This window comes from Lynx canadensis, chromosome B4, assembly GCF_007474595.2.
Source record: "Lynx canadensis isolate LIC74 chromosome B4, mLynCan4.pri.v2, whole genome shotgun sequence".
NCBI classification, from domain to species: Eukaryota; Metazoa; Chordata; class Mammalia; order Carnivora; family Felidae; genus Lynx; species Lynx canadensis.
This window is the reverse complement of record NC_044309.1, coordinates 119,296,046-119,314,139: the sequence shown is the minus strand read 5'-3', so window position 1 is coordinate 119,314,139 and position 18,094 is coordinate 119,296,046. Positions and strand designations below refer to the sequence as shown.

The 18,094-nt window shown below is 38.8% G+C and overlaps 1 protein-coding gene across 1 annotated transcript in view; it reads left to right on the top strand.

Annotated features, from left to right (window-relative positions):
* ANKS1B (ankyrin repeat and sterile alpha motif domain containing 1B) overlaps window positions 1–18,094 on the top strand; it is a 448,876-nt gene that overhangs the window by 148,893 nt on the left and 281,889 nt on the right. Inside the window, 1 exon segment of the mRNA XM_032594029.1 lies at window positions 12,129–12,281. Within this exon segment, the coding sequence (XP_032449920.1) occupies window positions 12,129–12,281 (153 nt within the window).

Here is an 18,094-nt window from a genome sequence, read left to right as displayed (position 1 = left end):
GTACCTTCTCTGGCCCCTGATTACCTCTCTCTGACTTGCTCCCCCCTGCTCTCTTCCTGTACATGCTGCTCTCACCCCTTTGGTTTCCTTGATATTCCTTGAACAGGTACTAGTCTCACTCCTTCCTGAAGGTCTTTGCCTCACCTGTTTCCTCTACTTGGAATCTTCTCCCCCTAATTGCCAGCACAACCACTTTACCATCCTTAAATCTTTTTTCAAATCTTGCCTTGTGAGTGAAGCTTTCCCCAACCACCCTGTGTAATTCCACACCTTCCTTACTCCACAGACACTCCAACATATCCAATCCTCCTACTCTACTTTCTCTTTTTTCACAACATATCACTTATTGATTAATTTCCTTATTTATTATGTGTGTTAGTTATCTGTCTCCCCCACTAGAAGGTAAGCCCCATAAGGACTGGCACTTTTATATGTTTTGTTCATTGATGCATCCAGAACAGTACCTAGAATATAGTAGGGATGCTATAAGTATCTGAGTGAATAAATGAATGACTAGATGAGTGGGTGGATGGATGGATGGATGGTTGGATAGATGGATAGATGGATAGATGGATAGATGGATGGATAGATGGATAGATGGATGGACAGATGGATGAATGTATGGTAGGTCCCCAAATTTGTAATTCCTGTACTAATTTTTGGCCACCATGTGAATGATATCCTTTGTATTTCCTTACCCAGGCAGAACATAAGTTACTCATTTGTATACTGCTAACTTTGGTTTTATGGCACATTTATCTGTTTGAAGTACTTCAGTGGGTGATGTTATTATGCATATGCCTGGAGGCTCTGAGAAAGGACATGGTTTTTAAATATCAAATAAATAGAATTGGTATTCAGAACATTCATTATTTTCTAAAGACTCAAGTTTGGGGAAATTTTTTTGTTGAGATGAATAAGATGCAAACAGTTTTCCTGACTGATAGTAGCATTTAAAATTTCTGTTTTAAGAGCAAAGCAGTGTGCTACATAACCATTAAATATCTACATGAATGTCAGAAGATATGTACCATCAGAGGAAAAAAGTGATCCTGTATCTTTTTCCAAATATAATTCATATCACTGGTGGAGCTTGAAAATGTGAATGATGGTGAGCATTGTTCAGCACCTTACTCTACTTGCAGTAAATCCCCTTCATCTTTAATCTGAGCTTTTGTTTTGTAGAAGAGCTTTGAAGCAAGGAAATACATCAAAATAAATAGTGATGTTTAACAAAAGTATCTAGGGTCAAAATTATCTCCACAAGGATTTTAGAAATGAAAAGATGGTTAAAAAAAACATGTCCTTTCACTGAATTTTTAAAAAAGCTTTTACAAAAAAACTTCATAGTTTTAAAACTATTCAATGATATCATTCAACTCCATAACCATGTTTATGGTGTACTGAATGGTGGCTCTCTTGGTCTCTTCACCACAACCCCACAGATCTTACCTGGCGGATAACTGCCAGGTTGTTGGTGATGCTGCTGATAGCAGTTACTCGATGTGTGCATAGAGATGAAGCTGATGAGGCCAATGTCTGGCTGGCAGCACACACACTGCTTGCAAAGCAATAAAGAGATAGTTGTGTAGTTGTTGCTATTGTTGCCATTGTTTTTTCCTAGCATGATTTGTAGAGGTTGTGTGTTTGGGAAGCTTCACTTCTTAAACTTGTGGTGAGTCCAGTGCCTTTGATCAATAGGGGTGCTAGGGGTACCTGGGTGGTTCAGTCAGATAACCACCCAACTTCTCCTCAAGTCATGATCTCACAGTTCGTGAGTTTGAGCCCCATGTCAGGCTCTGTGCTGACAGCTCAGGGCCTGGAGCCTGCTTTGGATTCTGTCTCCCTCTCTCTCTGCCTCTCCCCAGCTCATGCGCTCTCTCTCTCTCTCTCTCTCTCTCTCTCTCTCTCTGTCTCAAAAATAAGTAAACATTAAAAAAAATTTTTTAATGGGCTGCCCCCTAACCCTGATGGCCAGAGGTAGGACTGGTCTGGCCAATAACATCATTCCCTGAAGTTCACCAGCCTACTATTCTGTGCTACTGGAAGTTGATCACCTCTGTGTCTTGAAAATGTTTTTTAATAACGCATACTTTGTTGTTCATTGCTTCACTTGCAGTTTAGTACACGGTCTAAGGTTTGTCAAAATAAGGGATACCTCAGGCCCTCTCTGGGAAAGACTTTAGTTTGCTTCTTTTATTCCTGAGATAGTAATCAAAGGGCATTAAGAGACCATCCAAAGCACTTTACCTTTACTCCCCCAAAATGTGGTGCCAAGTAATATCCGGATATCACTCCTACACTGCTCCTGCCCTGTGCCTAAAGCAAGGAGTCTTCAATTGTCTGATTACTCAAGAGACCCCATGTTAGCAAGGCTTAGTTGCTGATGGGAAAAAATACAGACGCTACCATTACGTGCAACTGTAAGTGCATGATGACATCCAAACACAATTTGCTTACCTCTGAGGGTTTAAATTTCTTCCTATTCTTCTATAGAAATTATACCCATAACAGAGCCTGATTCTAAACAAAGGGACTGCAAGCCACAGATTTGTACATGTTACATGTCTCCCTCACCTGCTGCATATGTACAACCAGAGACCTGCCACACCTCATTTCTTAACAGTAGTCACAGTGTTTTAATTGTTTTGGTTCCCACAGAAAGAATCTCATTACATGGAGCACCCAGAGTCTCAAACTCTGTAAAGGATATTTTCCTGTAGATTTCCTAAAACCCCTCACAAATGAGATAACGTATGTGAGAGCACTTTGGGGTCTTCAAAGTCTCATATTGTTAGGTGACATTTTCATCATTAATAGTCCTATCCATTCTGCAGACGTATCTCTCCTAGCAAAGTTGCACTGCAATAGCACTTAGATGGCAATGGATAGACTTTTTTCCGGGGCCCTGTGGTCAGTGGATCTACCTTTCTCTTTCATGTTCAGTCAGTCTTTTAAGAGCCACTGATGACACAGCACAGTGATGTCTAAGCCCAAGTCTCAAAGCCTATGGGAGATCTGATCCTCACACTACTTGATGGACCTGCATTTGGACTGGGCAGCACGCACCTGCTAGCCCTGCTTGTCCCAGTTTATTTTCAGGGCTGCTGTTAGTCTGAGTCTTGTGTAGCAGCAGGACAGAGCAAAAGAGGCTAGAACAAGGAGCAGGAATAGAGGGGGGCATTGGACGACATCAGCTGTCTGTATTACAAAAGTCGTATCAGGGAGTCTGTGAGTACAAAGTACATCCAGGTGGGAAAAGAGAAGCCACAGTCCATTGTAGCTTCATAGGCAAGTTTAAGTCTCACTGAGACTGGTCCATTGGGGCTGTTGCAACCAGTAGGTTTACATAAATGATGGTCAGGTTTGTGTGTTTGTTTCCGGGGATGACTGCCCCTGCCCATGGGAGGATCTTTACCAGTATTTCACATACAAGGATCTAGCTCTCACCAAGTCCAAGCCCTTACAACTGTTTTAACACAAAGATTATTAACCCCAAAGTTACTCCAGCTATGTCTCTCATCCTATAATCTCCAAGAAAGGCTAGCAAAATCCCAAAGCAAAAGACAAGCCCTCTATGTCATCTCAATCTCCATAGCACCCTTGGACTTATATTCCCTTGTATTTCAGACTTTCCTCAACCCCGAGTCCTCATTTCTCACTTTTTTCCAATGCCTTTTCCTTGTGCTTTCTCAAACCTTCCATCTCCCTCCTTCTCTTTCCATGCAGACTCCATTTATATAATTCAAATAGCTCTGATTACACTTTCCACTTTCTCATCTCTAACCTATACCTCAACCCAGGGCAGCCTAGCCTCAGGCTAGATCCCATGAACCCTTCTCCGTCCTCATCTTAGTAGACCTTTCTGCAGCATTCCATCACTGCTGACTATACCTTCTTTGAAACTAAATTTCCCCCACCTTCCTTCTTGTCTTGACTATTCCTTTTTTGGCCTCCTGAGTATACTTCTTATCTTTCACTTTGCAAGTGTTGGTTTGTCCTCACACCACTTCTCTTCTCACACTACACACCCTCTGCGGTCTCATCCATGCATGATTTCAGCTCCCACTTATGGTAAAAATAACTAAGATTTATTGAGTGTTTCTGTGTGCCAAGTACGGTGCTAAACTCTACTTGCATTGTTTCACTGAATGCCTATGACTACCCCAAGAGGTAGATGTTAATTTTATCTCTCACATTACTAATCAGAAAATGGATGCTAGGGAAGATTGAGTAGCTTACTCAAGGTCATACAGCTAATAAGTGGAGGAGCCAAGACACCCACCTATACTCTTATGAGGCCCAAAGTTACGTCTCCTCAGACTTCTCCCCCAAATTTAGAGCACAATTCCACAGCATCTATAATTTCTCATATCTCAGAATCATGCACGTCACCTCAGTCTATTTTCTTCTCTTTCTCAGCTAGTAACATCACCATGTACCCAGATACAAGGTGTCAAAGCTAGATACTTGAGGTTTTCCCACAACTTCCCCCTCTTATTGCTTGCATAGTTTATCACAAAGGGATGACAGTGTGATTGACAAAAAGATGCCAACAAACACAGTAAAAGGAAATGAGGTTTCTTTTAATGGCAACGGATGTGAAAATTAATGGCTTCACAAAACAAGAGACAGTGCAACATACTGTCAAATGGAAGTATAGGCTTCCTTAAATGTTATGTATGAAATTCCCTTATTTTCAATTCTGTTTGTATTAGAGGAAAGGCTAAGCTGCTAGAATAGAAACCTCCATAATGTAGTGGTTTAAAGAATAGAACATTTACTTCTCCCACGTAACAATCTTGAAGTAAGCAGTCCAGGTTTACAAGTCGGCTCTGCTCTATGCAATTCTTGAAGAACCAGGACCCTCCATCTGTTGCTCTGTCATCCTCTAAAGCACTGCTACTCAAAGTATGGTCCACGGACTGACAGCATTAGCATTACTGGAAGCTTGTTAGAAATACAGAATCTCAAATTCTCCATCCAACCTATTGAATTAGAACCTGAATGTTAACAAGATTTCCCACATGATTCTTTTGTACATTAAGGTTTGAGAAGCATTTCCCAAACTCTGGGGTATTACTTTGCCTGTATAGTCAAAGCTGGGCTACAGACACTTTATGTTCCAGCTCATGGGAAGACAAAAAAAAAAGGCAACTCTAGAGCAAGGAACCTATTTTTTAGATTGAAGGTGACCTGGAAGCTTCTTTCACTGCTGACTCCAATTTCTGTCCCAGCTTAGATTTTCCCCACACTTTGGGATTCAACGTGTTGAATCAGATGGCCTTGCTGTGACCCTCTGTTAGGAATGCCTACTGCCTACCCACCATTCTGCCTCTCAGATTACAGACTGTGCCTAGCTCCCATTCATATTCAGCAGTTCTGCAGGCCTGGCAGCTACTGGAGCTGTCTCTGTCTAGCTCTGTCCTGCCAGATGTTCCTGCTGGAAAAAGAGTCACAGTGCTCCTTGTGGATGCTTCTGGCGACTCATGAAACAAGTATGGATGCCACCTTATCTTTAGCCTAAATGTCCTGTGTTGTATTTTTTATTTTATTTTATTTTTTTTAGTTTTGCCTTTGGGCTTCTTATTTTCTTTACTGGATAAATAAATCTGACACTAATTTGACATTAACTTACAAAATATAGAATTGCAAGATTTAGGAATTATGTAGGAACTTTGAGATCATTTGCCCAACACCATCATTTTATGGATGAGAATGCTGAAGCTTGGAGAGGTGAGGTAACTTGCCCTCAGTTACACAGCTTGTTAATAGAAGATTTGAGATGCTGGGCTATGGAAACAAAGCCCAATGCATTTTGTAACACAGCATATTACCTGTAATTGGGTCTTGGTTTGTAATCATTTTAAGTAGTTGTGCAACATTAATGTTAGGCATAAATATAGCCCTCATTTTCATAATATGTAGTACAAAATACAAATCTCCTTTACAACTGGATTCCATGCCACTAAAGTTAATTTGTCACTTAATCTTCATGTGTTCATTAAATCACTTAATTTAATAAACATTTGGCAAATACCTGATATGTATGAGATGCTCCACTAGGCACATAAAAGACGACAAAATGGCTAAGACCTCGTTTCTTCATCAAAAGGGTGACAGTCTAATGAAGAAGATGGATGCTCACATCTCTAGCTATAATAGAATTATATGAAAATTACTGCAAAAATCTTGGGGAAGATATGATTAATTTTGACTTGGGAGTAGGAGTAGCATTGGAGAAGCCTTCACAGAAGAAGCAATATTTAAATAAGACCTTTTAAGAATGGGTAGAATTTCAACAGGAGAACAGAGGAGAAACAGTATTCCTGGCAGAGGGAATGGCTTGAGCAAAGGTACAGAGGTATGTGAGCTATAAAATGGATTATGCCCCCTGAAATCATACTCCTAAGATCCAGAATTACTGAGTTTTGGATTAGTAAAGCTGCAGGACATAGATGTTTACTAGATGACAGCCAGAAAGCTTGGGAAGGATGTTGATGTTAGCTCAGCTCTGCATCCCTGGCCTTTCTCAGTCTCATGGAGATGCCTTTGGACTCGTAAATTAAACAATTTGGATCACTTTATGTGTCATCTTGGCTAGGCCATGATATCCAGATGTTTGGTCAAATTCCAGCCTATATGTCACCATGAAAGCATTAGTTAGATGAAATAAACATTTAAATCAGTGGGCTCTGAGTAAAGCAGACTGCCCTCCATTATATGGAGGGACTCCATCCAATCAACTGAATGCCTTACAAGAACCAAGACTGAGGTCTTCCACAGAAAAAGAGGGAATTCTGCTTCCAGACTGTTTTCAGGCTTGGGCTGCAACATCAGCTCTTCCCGGGTCTCCAGTCTGACAGCCTGCCTGCAGATCTCAGACTTGCCAGATTTCGAACTTGTGCATGTGTGTATACACATCCTATTAGCTCTATTTGGAGAACCCTGGCTCATATAAATACCAAGGATTTTGAAATTTAAAAATGACTGTATTAGTTTTCCCTTACATGTCAAAATTTCAAAGCTTTACAGCAACAAAAAAATACATTTATTTTTCTTACAAGTTTGTAGGGCAGCTGTAGTTCATCTAATTTCAGCTGGATTTGCCCAAACTCTAGTGACCCAGGGTAGACTCTAAGCTCTGGGTTACATTTAGGTTTGCTCCACAAGTCTTCATCTTTCTCCTGGGACCAGCAGTTATGTGACTGCTCAGCCACTTGTTATTCTTATACTAGAGCATAAAAACACAAAAGGAGGAGTAGGTCACAGAAGTACAGAGCCTTCCTTACCTATAAATTGTCACACTGACACTTCTACCTGTACCACTGGCCAAGCAAGTACATGGCCAACATCAGTGGATGGAGAAGTGACTCCAATCACAGTGGATACAATGCAGATCCCTTGGCAAAGGGCACAGAGACATAATTCTAATACAGGAAGAAAGTGAGGAATTATAAATAACAATTCAATCTACTTGAGTGGCCTTGTTAGATGAATTTCTGAAAAGTAGCTATCTGCTGGGGGAAGGCAGAGTATAAAGAGGTTAGCAGGCATAAACCCTTTTTAAAACAAGATAGGAAAGGAATGAAGTGAGGAAAAGAGAGGGATGACAGAGGAAAGAAGAATCTTGATTAGAAGTTGAAAGGATTAGCAGCCAAAGGATTCAATATTATGCAGTTTCAAAGCATAGGCTAAAAAAACACACAAATAAATAAATAAATAAAAATAAGCACGAACCTAATTTAGAGCAGTGGTGAGGAAAGAAAACTGAGCTATTGAAGACGTATTATATTCAAAGTACTGTGATAGGCAATTTACATGCCCTATATCATATAATCTTTACAACAACACTTGAAGTAGATATTATTGTCAGGTTCCAAAGTCCACTTTGGAAGGAGGGAACTAAAATCAAATTTATGAGACTTGTTGCCTAATTAAATATGATAGTAAAACAGAAAGAGGAAAGTAAGATGACTCCTGAGCATCTACTTGGGAAATGGTGTAATACTTCCCCCCCTAACTGAGATTGGAAACTGAGAGGGAGGGCCGGTTGTGAGCTGAAGTAGATACATTTTTGACTTGTGTTATGTGATAGCTGTCGGCCCTCTATGTGAGAAATCCTGCAAATTTTTGGAAATTTGTATCTTCAAGCTCAAGAAGAGAAACCAATCCTGAAGAAACACTATAGAAATAGAAGCCAAAGCATTCCAAGCATGGAAAATAATATTAGAAAAAATACAAAAGTGTCTTGCACATGTTCATGGCATGGCTAGCAACTTAATATACTGTTTAGGGTACACATGGCAGAGTAGTATGGGATTAATTTGAAAACATAAGTTTGTACTTGATCGCAATTGTCCTAGAATTCTGGAATAGGACATTTGCATTTTTACCGAGAAGGAGCCACTATAGGTTTTTGTGCAAGCGTTGACTTAAAAGCCTGGCTTTTTGGAAAACTGATGCAGCAGCATGATATAAGCTAAACCAAAAGTGGGAGGCCACGTGGAAGGCTCTTGCGTTAGTTTTTGTAAGCACTAACAAGAACCTAAACAGGGTAGTGACAGTAGGAACAGAAATGAAGGAACAGATGGAAGAATTGCTTCTAAAGAAGTTATTGTGCAGCACAGTAACCACTCTGCATACCATTAAATACGTGTCAAGTTAATTTTGTAACTTCATTTGGCTCTAATGCTTTCCTCTATTCAGGTATGCAGAGCCTTCATAATTGATTGGTTATCTGTTTATATACTTTCTAATTAAGAGTTATTAATTTCCCTGAGGGAGAGACTATGACTGTTTTGTTCTGTACTGTTCCACAACATTCATCAGAACAGACACTGACTAAATATTTATCAAGTCAGTGGCTGGATCAACGCTGCCCCCGTACACATCAGCATGTTCATCTCCAGGTTCTCTTCACTCTTGCTCTCTACCTTGTTCCCATCTCCCATTCTCCCACCAAACACGTTCCTCCCTCTCACCTCCTTAAGGTTGCTTAGGGAGAACTCGCCTCACGGGAGTAACCAGATTACTTAGCAGTCTGCGTTTAGTCAGATACTGACATGATTTATTTTTTTTTCAATCCTACCTTCAACCAAGTTCAGCTGCTCTGTCATTTTTAATGTCATTCAGACATATCCAGTAACTTTCCAGTCATGTAAAATATTGAAAACTCAGTTCCAATCCACTTAAGCCTCTAATTTTATTCCCTTTGACCTTCCCCTTCCCAAGTTTAGGCTTACCCCAAGGGACTGGTACCTCTCTCTTTTCTGATTCTAAATTTGCTGCCACTGGGGCAAGAAGGAGGGATTGGAGGGGAAAACGAACTTTTTTTACACTAATAGGGTTTGCTTTGAAGAGGTCTAGTTGGTATCCCCATCACCACTCTTTGGCCAACTCTGATCATCAACCAACCTCTGTGTAGCAGATGACAAGTAATTGCTCTCTCAAAGGAGTAGTGTGTGTGTGTGTGTGTGTGTGTGTGTGTGTGTGGTGTGGTGTGTGTGTGTGTGTGCGCGCGCGCGCGCTGAGTTCTCTGGTATGGGACATCTGACTCCACCCCAGACTGATTCAAGGCTTCCTAAGTTTATCCCCTGTATCTACTGCTGGAGCCATCAGATCCTGGATGGCTAACAGTAAGACCTTTGCCAAGCTGCTAATTTCAACTCCAATGAGCTTCTCTTCCTTCCTTCTTGCCCTTTCTCCAGTTATTTCCTTCTGTCAACTGGGACAGTCAGGGAGTTTCCTAAGCTGCAGTGAGTAATCAGCATAGTAGCATTGGATCAACCACCTCTTAATAAGTACTGGAGAATATCCCTAGCCCAATGTTTTTATAACTCTATAGAATATGAAGTACTTAATACTTTGTGCCTCTGCTTTGGATCCTAATCTTCAATTTTACACATCACAACATTCAGTTATTTGCAACTGCCACTAAACTTCATTTTACAAACCCTGAGTTGTCATTTACATTTGTAGCTACTGCATAATAAACATTGTGTTAAGTGTTACTGAACATTCAGTGAGTAGTTAAACTGGGTCAGTCCAATGTACAAGTGACATACAAAAAGCCTGATGCAGTTCAGACTGTCATGCAAATGATGAGTTACACCATAACTCCCAATAGAGGACATTTAAGCCTCAAAATGGAAAATAGATTGGGAACGATAGGAAAGAGGAAAGGAGAAAAAGTAATTTAAAAATGATGGAGTAAACATAATCCCAGAAGAATAAAAGAGAAAAAGGCAGAAGAAATCCTTAAAAATATAATTGCCTTGACTTTTGATTGAGCTTGTCCAGAAGGAAAATAAGTTACAAGTTCTATTTGGCATATATGTGGGGAATTTAAATATGGACTGTATATTAGATAATATAACTTTATCAATGATAAACTTCTTGAGTGTGATGCTACTATGGCTATGTAGGAGCATTCCCTTATTCTTGGAAGATGCATACTGAAGCATCAAGGGGTGAAGTTTCATGATGTCTGCAAATAGTGTTAGGTGAAAAAACATCTTTCTAATGGTTCACCTAAAACAAAGTGTGTTGTATGCATGTGAATGAGGAAGTGGGTGTAGAGGAAAAGGTAGAAACCAAATGTGGCAAAACGTTAACCTTAGGTGACTCTGGGTCCAGAATATTCTGGAAAACACGGAAATGCTCCTCCAGGCTCTGTCATCAAGGAAGGACTTGCCCAGCAGCAGGGAGAGTGGTCAGCAGACAGCCTCCAGCTGTCAGCATCTGCAGGGTCTGCCTCTGCTATGGAGAGCAGCCTTGCTAGAGTCATGCTTCTCCCATGGCAGCCATATCCAGCTGAATGATGGGGCACAAAGGCTGCCCAGCACATGACCTCGAATAACATGACCTTTGCCACAGAGGCTTCGCCAGGACCCATCACAATCCATCTCCTCTTCTGCCCAACTCTGCTTCTCATCCCTCCTTTTCACAGGTGTTGATCCCTAATGAACACCTTGAATCCAAAAAAACAAATGGAAGAGTGAGAAGAATCTCCAAAATGAGAATGCTGCATAGTGACAGAAAGCCTACCATGTTTAGGATTAAAATCTGAATCCCTGACAGCCAGACTAATCTTTTCTCTGCTAACAAATCAGAATCATCTAGATTTCCATTAATATTTATCTCCTTGAATCTGAAGGGAGAGGAAAATCTATGTATTTTGCCCAGTTTGCTATTCCCATCATGAATTTCACTGAACGATCACATCCGGTTGCTGAAGCACCACCTGTCCATAATAGCTGAAGTATTAGATACACCGCATGGCATCCAGAGCAACGCCAAGCCTTAGAAGTGAGTTACTTCAAAATCCAAGAACCACAAATTCAACTAAAATTCCAAATAAAAGCTAAAAGACTAGAATAATCATACAAAATTTTAAACCCAGAAGTTTCTCTTGCTTAAATTACTTTCACACTCCAATTTAAACTGAGAAACATTATGCTGCTGTCACACTTCTTTGTTCTCCTAAAGAAAAAAAAAATCTGTATATAGCTGACAAAAAATAGGAACCTGTCTGCCAGCAAGTTCTCTATTCATGTCTAACATACTGTAGAGTCTATGCAGAACACATGGTCTCTAAACACCCAAAAGCCTCTTCTTCACTGCTTCACACGGCAGTATGTTTCTCCAGCGTGTTTGCACTACCTACAATACATGTCTTGCATAAGCATGAATTCCTTTGGATGTTTAAGTCATGCATTATTTTCACATGCTTTGATGTAATACATATGAGAATTATCATCTACATTTTGGGAGCACAGTTTCTTGTGCCTTCAGCATTGAATTTAATACTGCTCAACTGACATGATTTTAAATTCCATCCAACAGAATGTCAATAATGTTTATAACAGAAATTTGACATATTTTGTTTTCTCAAATAGGGAGTGGAGATAGCAACTACATTAGAAATTTCTGGGTGCAGTTTTGAAAACTAATTCAGCGTGAAAATTATCAATGATTTAGAATTGTGCGTAAAGTATTTTGGTTTTCCTTATTTTCTTATCCAAAAAGATCTGTTGCTTCACATCAGATGAATTTCCAAGTGGCAAAATCCATTGTTTGACAGAACACAAAGTAACCTAATCCTAATGTGATTTTTTAAATTACAGATGAGACCCATTGGCCATGATGGCTATCATCCCACTTCTGTTGCTGAGTGGCTGGATTCCATTGAACTAGGTGACTACACCAAAGCCTTTCTAATTAATGGCTACACATCGATGGACCTGTTGAAAAAAATCTGGGAGGTTGAACTTATTAACGTAAGTTGGTCTCTTAAAGACACCTTCTCATTCACCCTTTGTAAATGAACTTCCTGTTGTAGGTGGGTAATTTTTTCTTTCTTTGTTGCTGTTTGGACATCCATCAAGAATTTGCAGATATGCCTTCTGCTTTAAATGTATTCAAGCCCAAAGAGATCAACTAGGTCTGCATAAATAGTTTTAATGCTGATACTTTACTCATTTCATTTTTACTGCTCTTTTATTTCTAATGGCATCAAGGAATGAAAGAAATGAAGAGGTAACATGTAATTATCCTGCCTTCACATTATATTTGGCATCATGAACATTTCTTTGCTAAAGGCAGTGAAAAATCATTTAATCTTTTAGAGAATTTCTTAGATTTAAATTTTATATTCTAAAACTGAAGAAAAACACTCATAAACTGAAAGATAAAGCATATAAATACCTAATCATTCAAAAGAGATTTTTTTCTACTGTTTATACCACTTTCTCTCCAAAAGTCCAGTCTCCACATATTTCATGTCATTAATTATTTTAAATGATCCTTATTAGTAGTAACTAAGTAACTAATTATTCTTTGCTTTTAAAAGTCTGTTTTAAAAATAATATCTTTTCTAGAACATCCACTAAAAACTATTCTTTAATCCAAAAATCACTTTAAATGGACAAATTCTTGGCTGCTTCTTCCAATTTGCCATCAGCTCCTCTTTGCTTTCTGTCCTTACTCCCTCACAAAAGCTATCATTATTTCAGAAGAAACCCATTGTCTGACTAAAAGCCTCTGATTAATTTTGTTCTTAGTCTGTGTGGCAACACAGTGGAACTAACAGAAACTGTATTGCATTTTAGTTGCATCAAGAAGATTTCAGTTCTCCACTGAGAATCCAATATTCATTTGATGACTACTCTTAGCCATTTGTTAAAGAGGCACCTTCCATAGATCAAACAAACATGTTTTCCAATTAAGTGACATTCTAGTCAATGGTAATGATACAACTTGACAAATATCTCTATATATCGTCTTCTGAATACTGTTGTTCCCCACTGAAGAACAAATACTTAGATAGCACATGAGTCACTCACTTAACTGGCATTAGCAGTAATCCCTCATTGAAAAGAAGGGATTCCAATAGAACTCTATTATAAAATGTCTTCTTTGAAGCAAGGATCACTGAAACAGGTTGATAAGTCTCTCAAAATCCAAATGCCAGGGCTAACATTTAAGATGTGAGCTTGAACCACACTTTTCCCAGTGCTGGGAGTGCCAGCAGCCTAGGCATCCTTGTTCAATCACTGTGTCCCTTGAGGATGGCTACAATGACTGTGGGTCAGTGGTGCTCTGAGGCCCCAGGTTTGATGTCAGGGCTCAGAGATTGATCCACCACCACCCATACACCAGCCAACCTTAAGCTGGGACAGAATAATAGCCTTTTCCACCCATACAGAGTCTTTAAGTATTTTCCCTTTGGTTACATTTGCTGTAATACAGTCTGACTTCAATCTGGGGACAAGTGCCTGTCACAAGCATTGTATCAGAATTGGACAACATAGTCACTGTGTCTTACCTCTTGAGGCCAGTTCTTTAGGCCTGGAGTGCATCTGCATCTGACACCAACCCAGTATATTTTCCTTAAGCTGATAGAATTTAAAGTTTACAACATCTATATGGGCAAGTTCATCCCTTGATGAGGAGGCTACGCAAGTCATTTAATTCCATCGATATTTTTATTATAAACAAAAATTGGTCTGCACCTTTAGACTTGGAAATCAGAGAACAAAATTTTTATGCTCACTGGTACTGCTACAAGGGTAGTTCATTTGATGGTTCAGGGTTGTTGGGTTTTCAAATGAAAGAAAGTCACAATGTGTGCCTTCTGGCTTACAAAGCTTTGGTCTCAAATTAAAGACTTTAATTTATCCCAAATAATGAGGGAAGACATCCAAATATAAAATAATCACATATATAATATATGGGCCCAGTAATTCTGTATTAAGTATCCATAATTTGTGGTTTTCTAGCCTGAAGAGAATGTGCAGTTACTTTGATTTAGAGCACAGCTTTTTAGAGAAATTCACATCCTGAATCTTTGTAATGAGTGTTTCATTTTAAAGAAACCAAATGACTTCAGTAACTATTGTTGTGTATAAAGTGAAGAGAAAAGTGCAAGGGTAGGCTGTCTTTGATACAGAGGTCTGTTGGTGGAGGGGAGGAGAGGAAAGGGAGGGGAGACTGGCTGCTGCTATAATTACAAATACCTTCAGCATCATTGAATCGTATCGATTAAGCCTCCAATGCCACATGGTATTTTGCTTGATATTTGAAAACAGTAACTCAGTGAGTATAAGTTTATTTGAAGTATTTCCATGAAAAAATGAAAACCATACAAAATTGTGATTTGAAAACTACAAATACATTTGAAATTGTAATCTTTCAAAAAGACCCCAAAGATCTTTCTTTTGGCAGAGTGCATTATTGCCTTTGAAAAACAAGGTTTTTTGAATAATCTATAGAAGATTTTGGTCACAACACCACCCAAAGTATAGGGATGAGAGAGTAGTGGAACTCCTATTTCTTAATATCAGCATTCTCAGTAATGGGAATCAAGCACAAAGAAACTTTTAAGACGTAAGGTTTTACAGGCCCATGTGTGTCTAGACTTAGAGAATTGAGCAGATGCCAATAATTCTTCCTTTTATTACCTAATCTATGCTTCCTATTCAGAAGCTGTTTGATTAATAGCTCTGTTTTGTCTGTGTCTGCTACTATCATTAATAACATCGTTAATACTACTTTTACTTTTGTATTGATATTTTCATGTTCTATGAATATATGGAGACAATTGTCAGGCAAATTGTTCCCTCTGCAGATGCTAGTGGAATAAATCTCTACCTTGAATTATAGTCTTCTCCAAAGGCTTGTTAAGAGAGCTAAAAACTTGTTAACAGTGCATAAGTACATGAATTTTCTTTACTCAGAAGGTCACTCAGGCCTTGCACAAAGTATTACCAAGTGTACACAACAGTTCCTACTGCTATTGATAACCTTGACAACTCTACATGGCGGTGGGGGGGGGGGTTAGATAAAAGGACTACATATTTCCTCCATGAAATATGTATGGATAATTATGAAATTGATCCATTTCCCAAACAAAAAAAGTATTGCAATTATGAAAAACAACATTAACTTATTTTACCACTGTGTACCTACTAAAGAGATTTGGTTAGATGAAATAAATTTTAACACTGCCCAATTTATTAATGTGTAGGGGCGCCTCAGTAGGTTAAGTGTCCAACTCTTGATTTCAGCTCAGGTCATGATCTCAAGGGTTGTAAGATCAAGCCCTGCATAGGGCTCTGTGATGGGCATGGAGCCTGCTTAAGTTTCTCTCTCCCTAATCTTCTACCCCTGCCCTGCTCATGTGTACACTCACTCTCTAAAAAAAAAAATTAAAATTAAAAATTAAATTTATTAACGTGCGAATTTCAGTGCAGAACGTGTAATTCATTTCTTTCCATTAGCTTTATCATTATTTACTAAGGAAATAATGCTAACCCATGCTTATGATACCCTACAATATTGATAATGATAAAAGTACCCATCAAAAAAATGAATAAATAAAATTCAGCTTTAGAGCATTTTTAATTCTCTGCTCAGAAGTACAAGAATAGCTTTAAAAATCTAACTACAGTGGTTGTGTTTTTTTTTATTTTTTTAATTTTTTTTAATATATGAAATTTGTTGCCAAATTGGTTTCCATACAACACCCAGTGCTCATCCCAAAAGATGCCCTCTTCAATACCCATCACCTACCCTCCCACCCCCATCAACCCTCAGTTTGTTCTCAGTTTTTAAGAGTCTCGTATGCTTTGGCTCTCTCCCACTCTAACCTCTTTTTTTTTTTTTTCCTTCCCCTTCCCCATGGGTTTCTGTTAAGTTTCTCAGGATCCACAGAAGAGTGAAACCATATGGTATCTGTCTTTCTCTGTATGGCTTATTTCACTTAGCATAACACTCTCCAGTTCCATCCACGTTGCTACAAAGGGCCATATTTCATTCTTTCTCATTGCCACGTAGTACTCCATTGTGTATATAAACCACAATTTCTTTATCCATTCATCAGTTGATGGACATTTAGGCTCTTTCCACAATTTGGCTATTGTTGAGAGTGCTGCTATAAACATTGGGGTACAAGTGCCCCTGTGCATCAGTACTCCTGTAGCCCTTGGGTAAATTCCTAGCAGTGCTACTGCTGGGTCACAGGGTAGGTCTATTTTTAATTTTTTGAGGAACCTCCAGACTGTTTTCCAGAGTGGCTGCACCAATTTGCATTCCCACCAACAGTGCAAGAGGGTTCCCGTTTCTCCACATCCTCTCCAGCATCTATAGTCTCCTAATTTGTTCATTTTGGCCACTCTGACTGGCGTGAGGTGATATCTGAGTGTGGTTTTGATTTGTATTTCCCTGATGAGGAGCGACGTTGAGCATCTTTTCATGTGCCTGTTGGCCATCCGGATGTCTTCTTTAGAGAAGTGTCTATTCATGTTTTCTGCCCATTTCTTTACTGGATAATTTGTTTTTCAGGTGTGGAGTTTGGTGAGCTCTTTATAGATTTTGGATACTAGCCCTTTGTCCGATATGTCATTTGCAAATATCTTTTCCCATTCCGTTGGTTGCCTTTTAGTTTTGTTGATTGTTTCCTTTGCTGTGCAGAAGCTTTTTATCTTCATGAGGTCCCAATAGTTCATTTTGCCTTTAATTCCTTTGCCTTTGGAGATGTGTCAAGTAAGAAATTGCTGCGGCTGAGGTCAGAGAGGTCTTTTCCTGCTTTCTCCTCTAGGGTTTTGATGGTTTCCTGTCTCACATTCAGGTCCTTTATCCCAGTGGTTGTGTTTTAAATACCTTTGGGTAGAATCAAAATAATTCAGGTAGCAATACCCATATGTGTCTCTTGAAAATCATTTGACTTATTTTTACAGCAGTAACTTGATTAGAAGATCATTTGCTTCTTGCGTAGTAGCTGCTGAAACTATACTTTCATCATGCTTTTATTTAGGACTGTCCGATTTTTGTTTGTTCAGTTTTTTGGTTTTGGGTTTTGTTTTTGTTTTTGTTTTTGTTGCAGCGTTGTTGATTTATTTCTACTTTTCCAGGGAAATTTCGTAATAATCTAATCACTTGGAGATATACTAAGAATTTTTCAAATTTCATATTCTAATATTGTGTTAAATCTTTACTTTGGTGACTTAATTTGTTTTAAATGCTGTAGAAATATAGTCCCATCAGTATCAAATTTAGACTCATTACTTACTTTGATGTTTTTATTTCATGATCAGCATTATAAACTCTCACTCCTTTCTATCCTACCCTTATTTCTATAACTGCAATTAAATTACTCTTTGAAAGTCTTTTTTGCATCGTATGAGTGTGTGTGTTTGTGTCTGTGTACATGTATTGGGTAAAGGCAAATGGTAACTTATACTCCCAACCAAGAAGAATAATCAGCAAATTCATAAATTGAAGGCGATGTAAAGGGAAGATAAATGTTATAATTCCATTTCCAAACCAATTATTTTAAGTAAAAGGTTATGTCTTCACTATAGGACATTAATCAATGAGAAAAATATTCATATTTCCACACCAGGGAGGCTACATTATTAAACACTTCAAATGTTAACAACTTTAATCAAAGCCAAAGGCTTTAAACTAAATAACTGGATATGAGTATTCAAGTGTAGAACAAACTTTGCAAATTCTCTGTGGATTTAATATTTCACTTACACCCATATATAGTACAGCTTGCTCTTCACAAGACTTCAGGACAGCTAGCTTC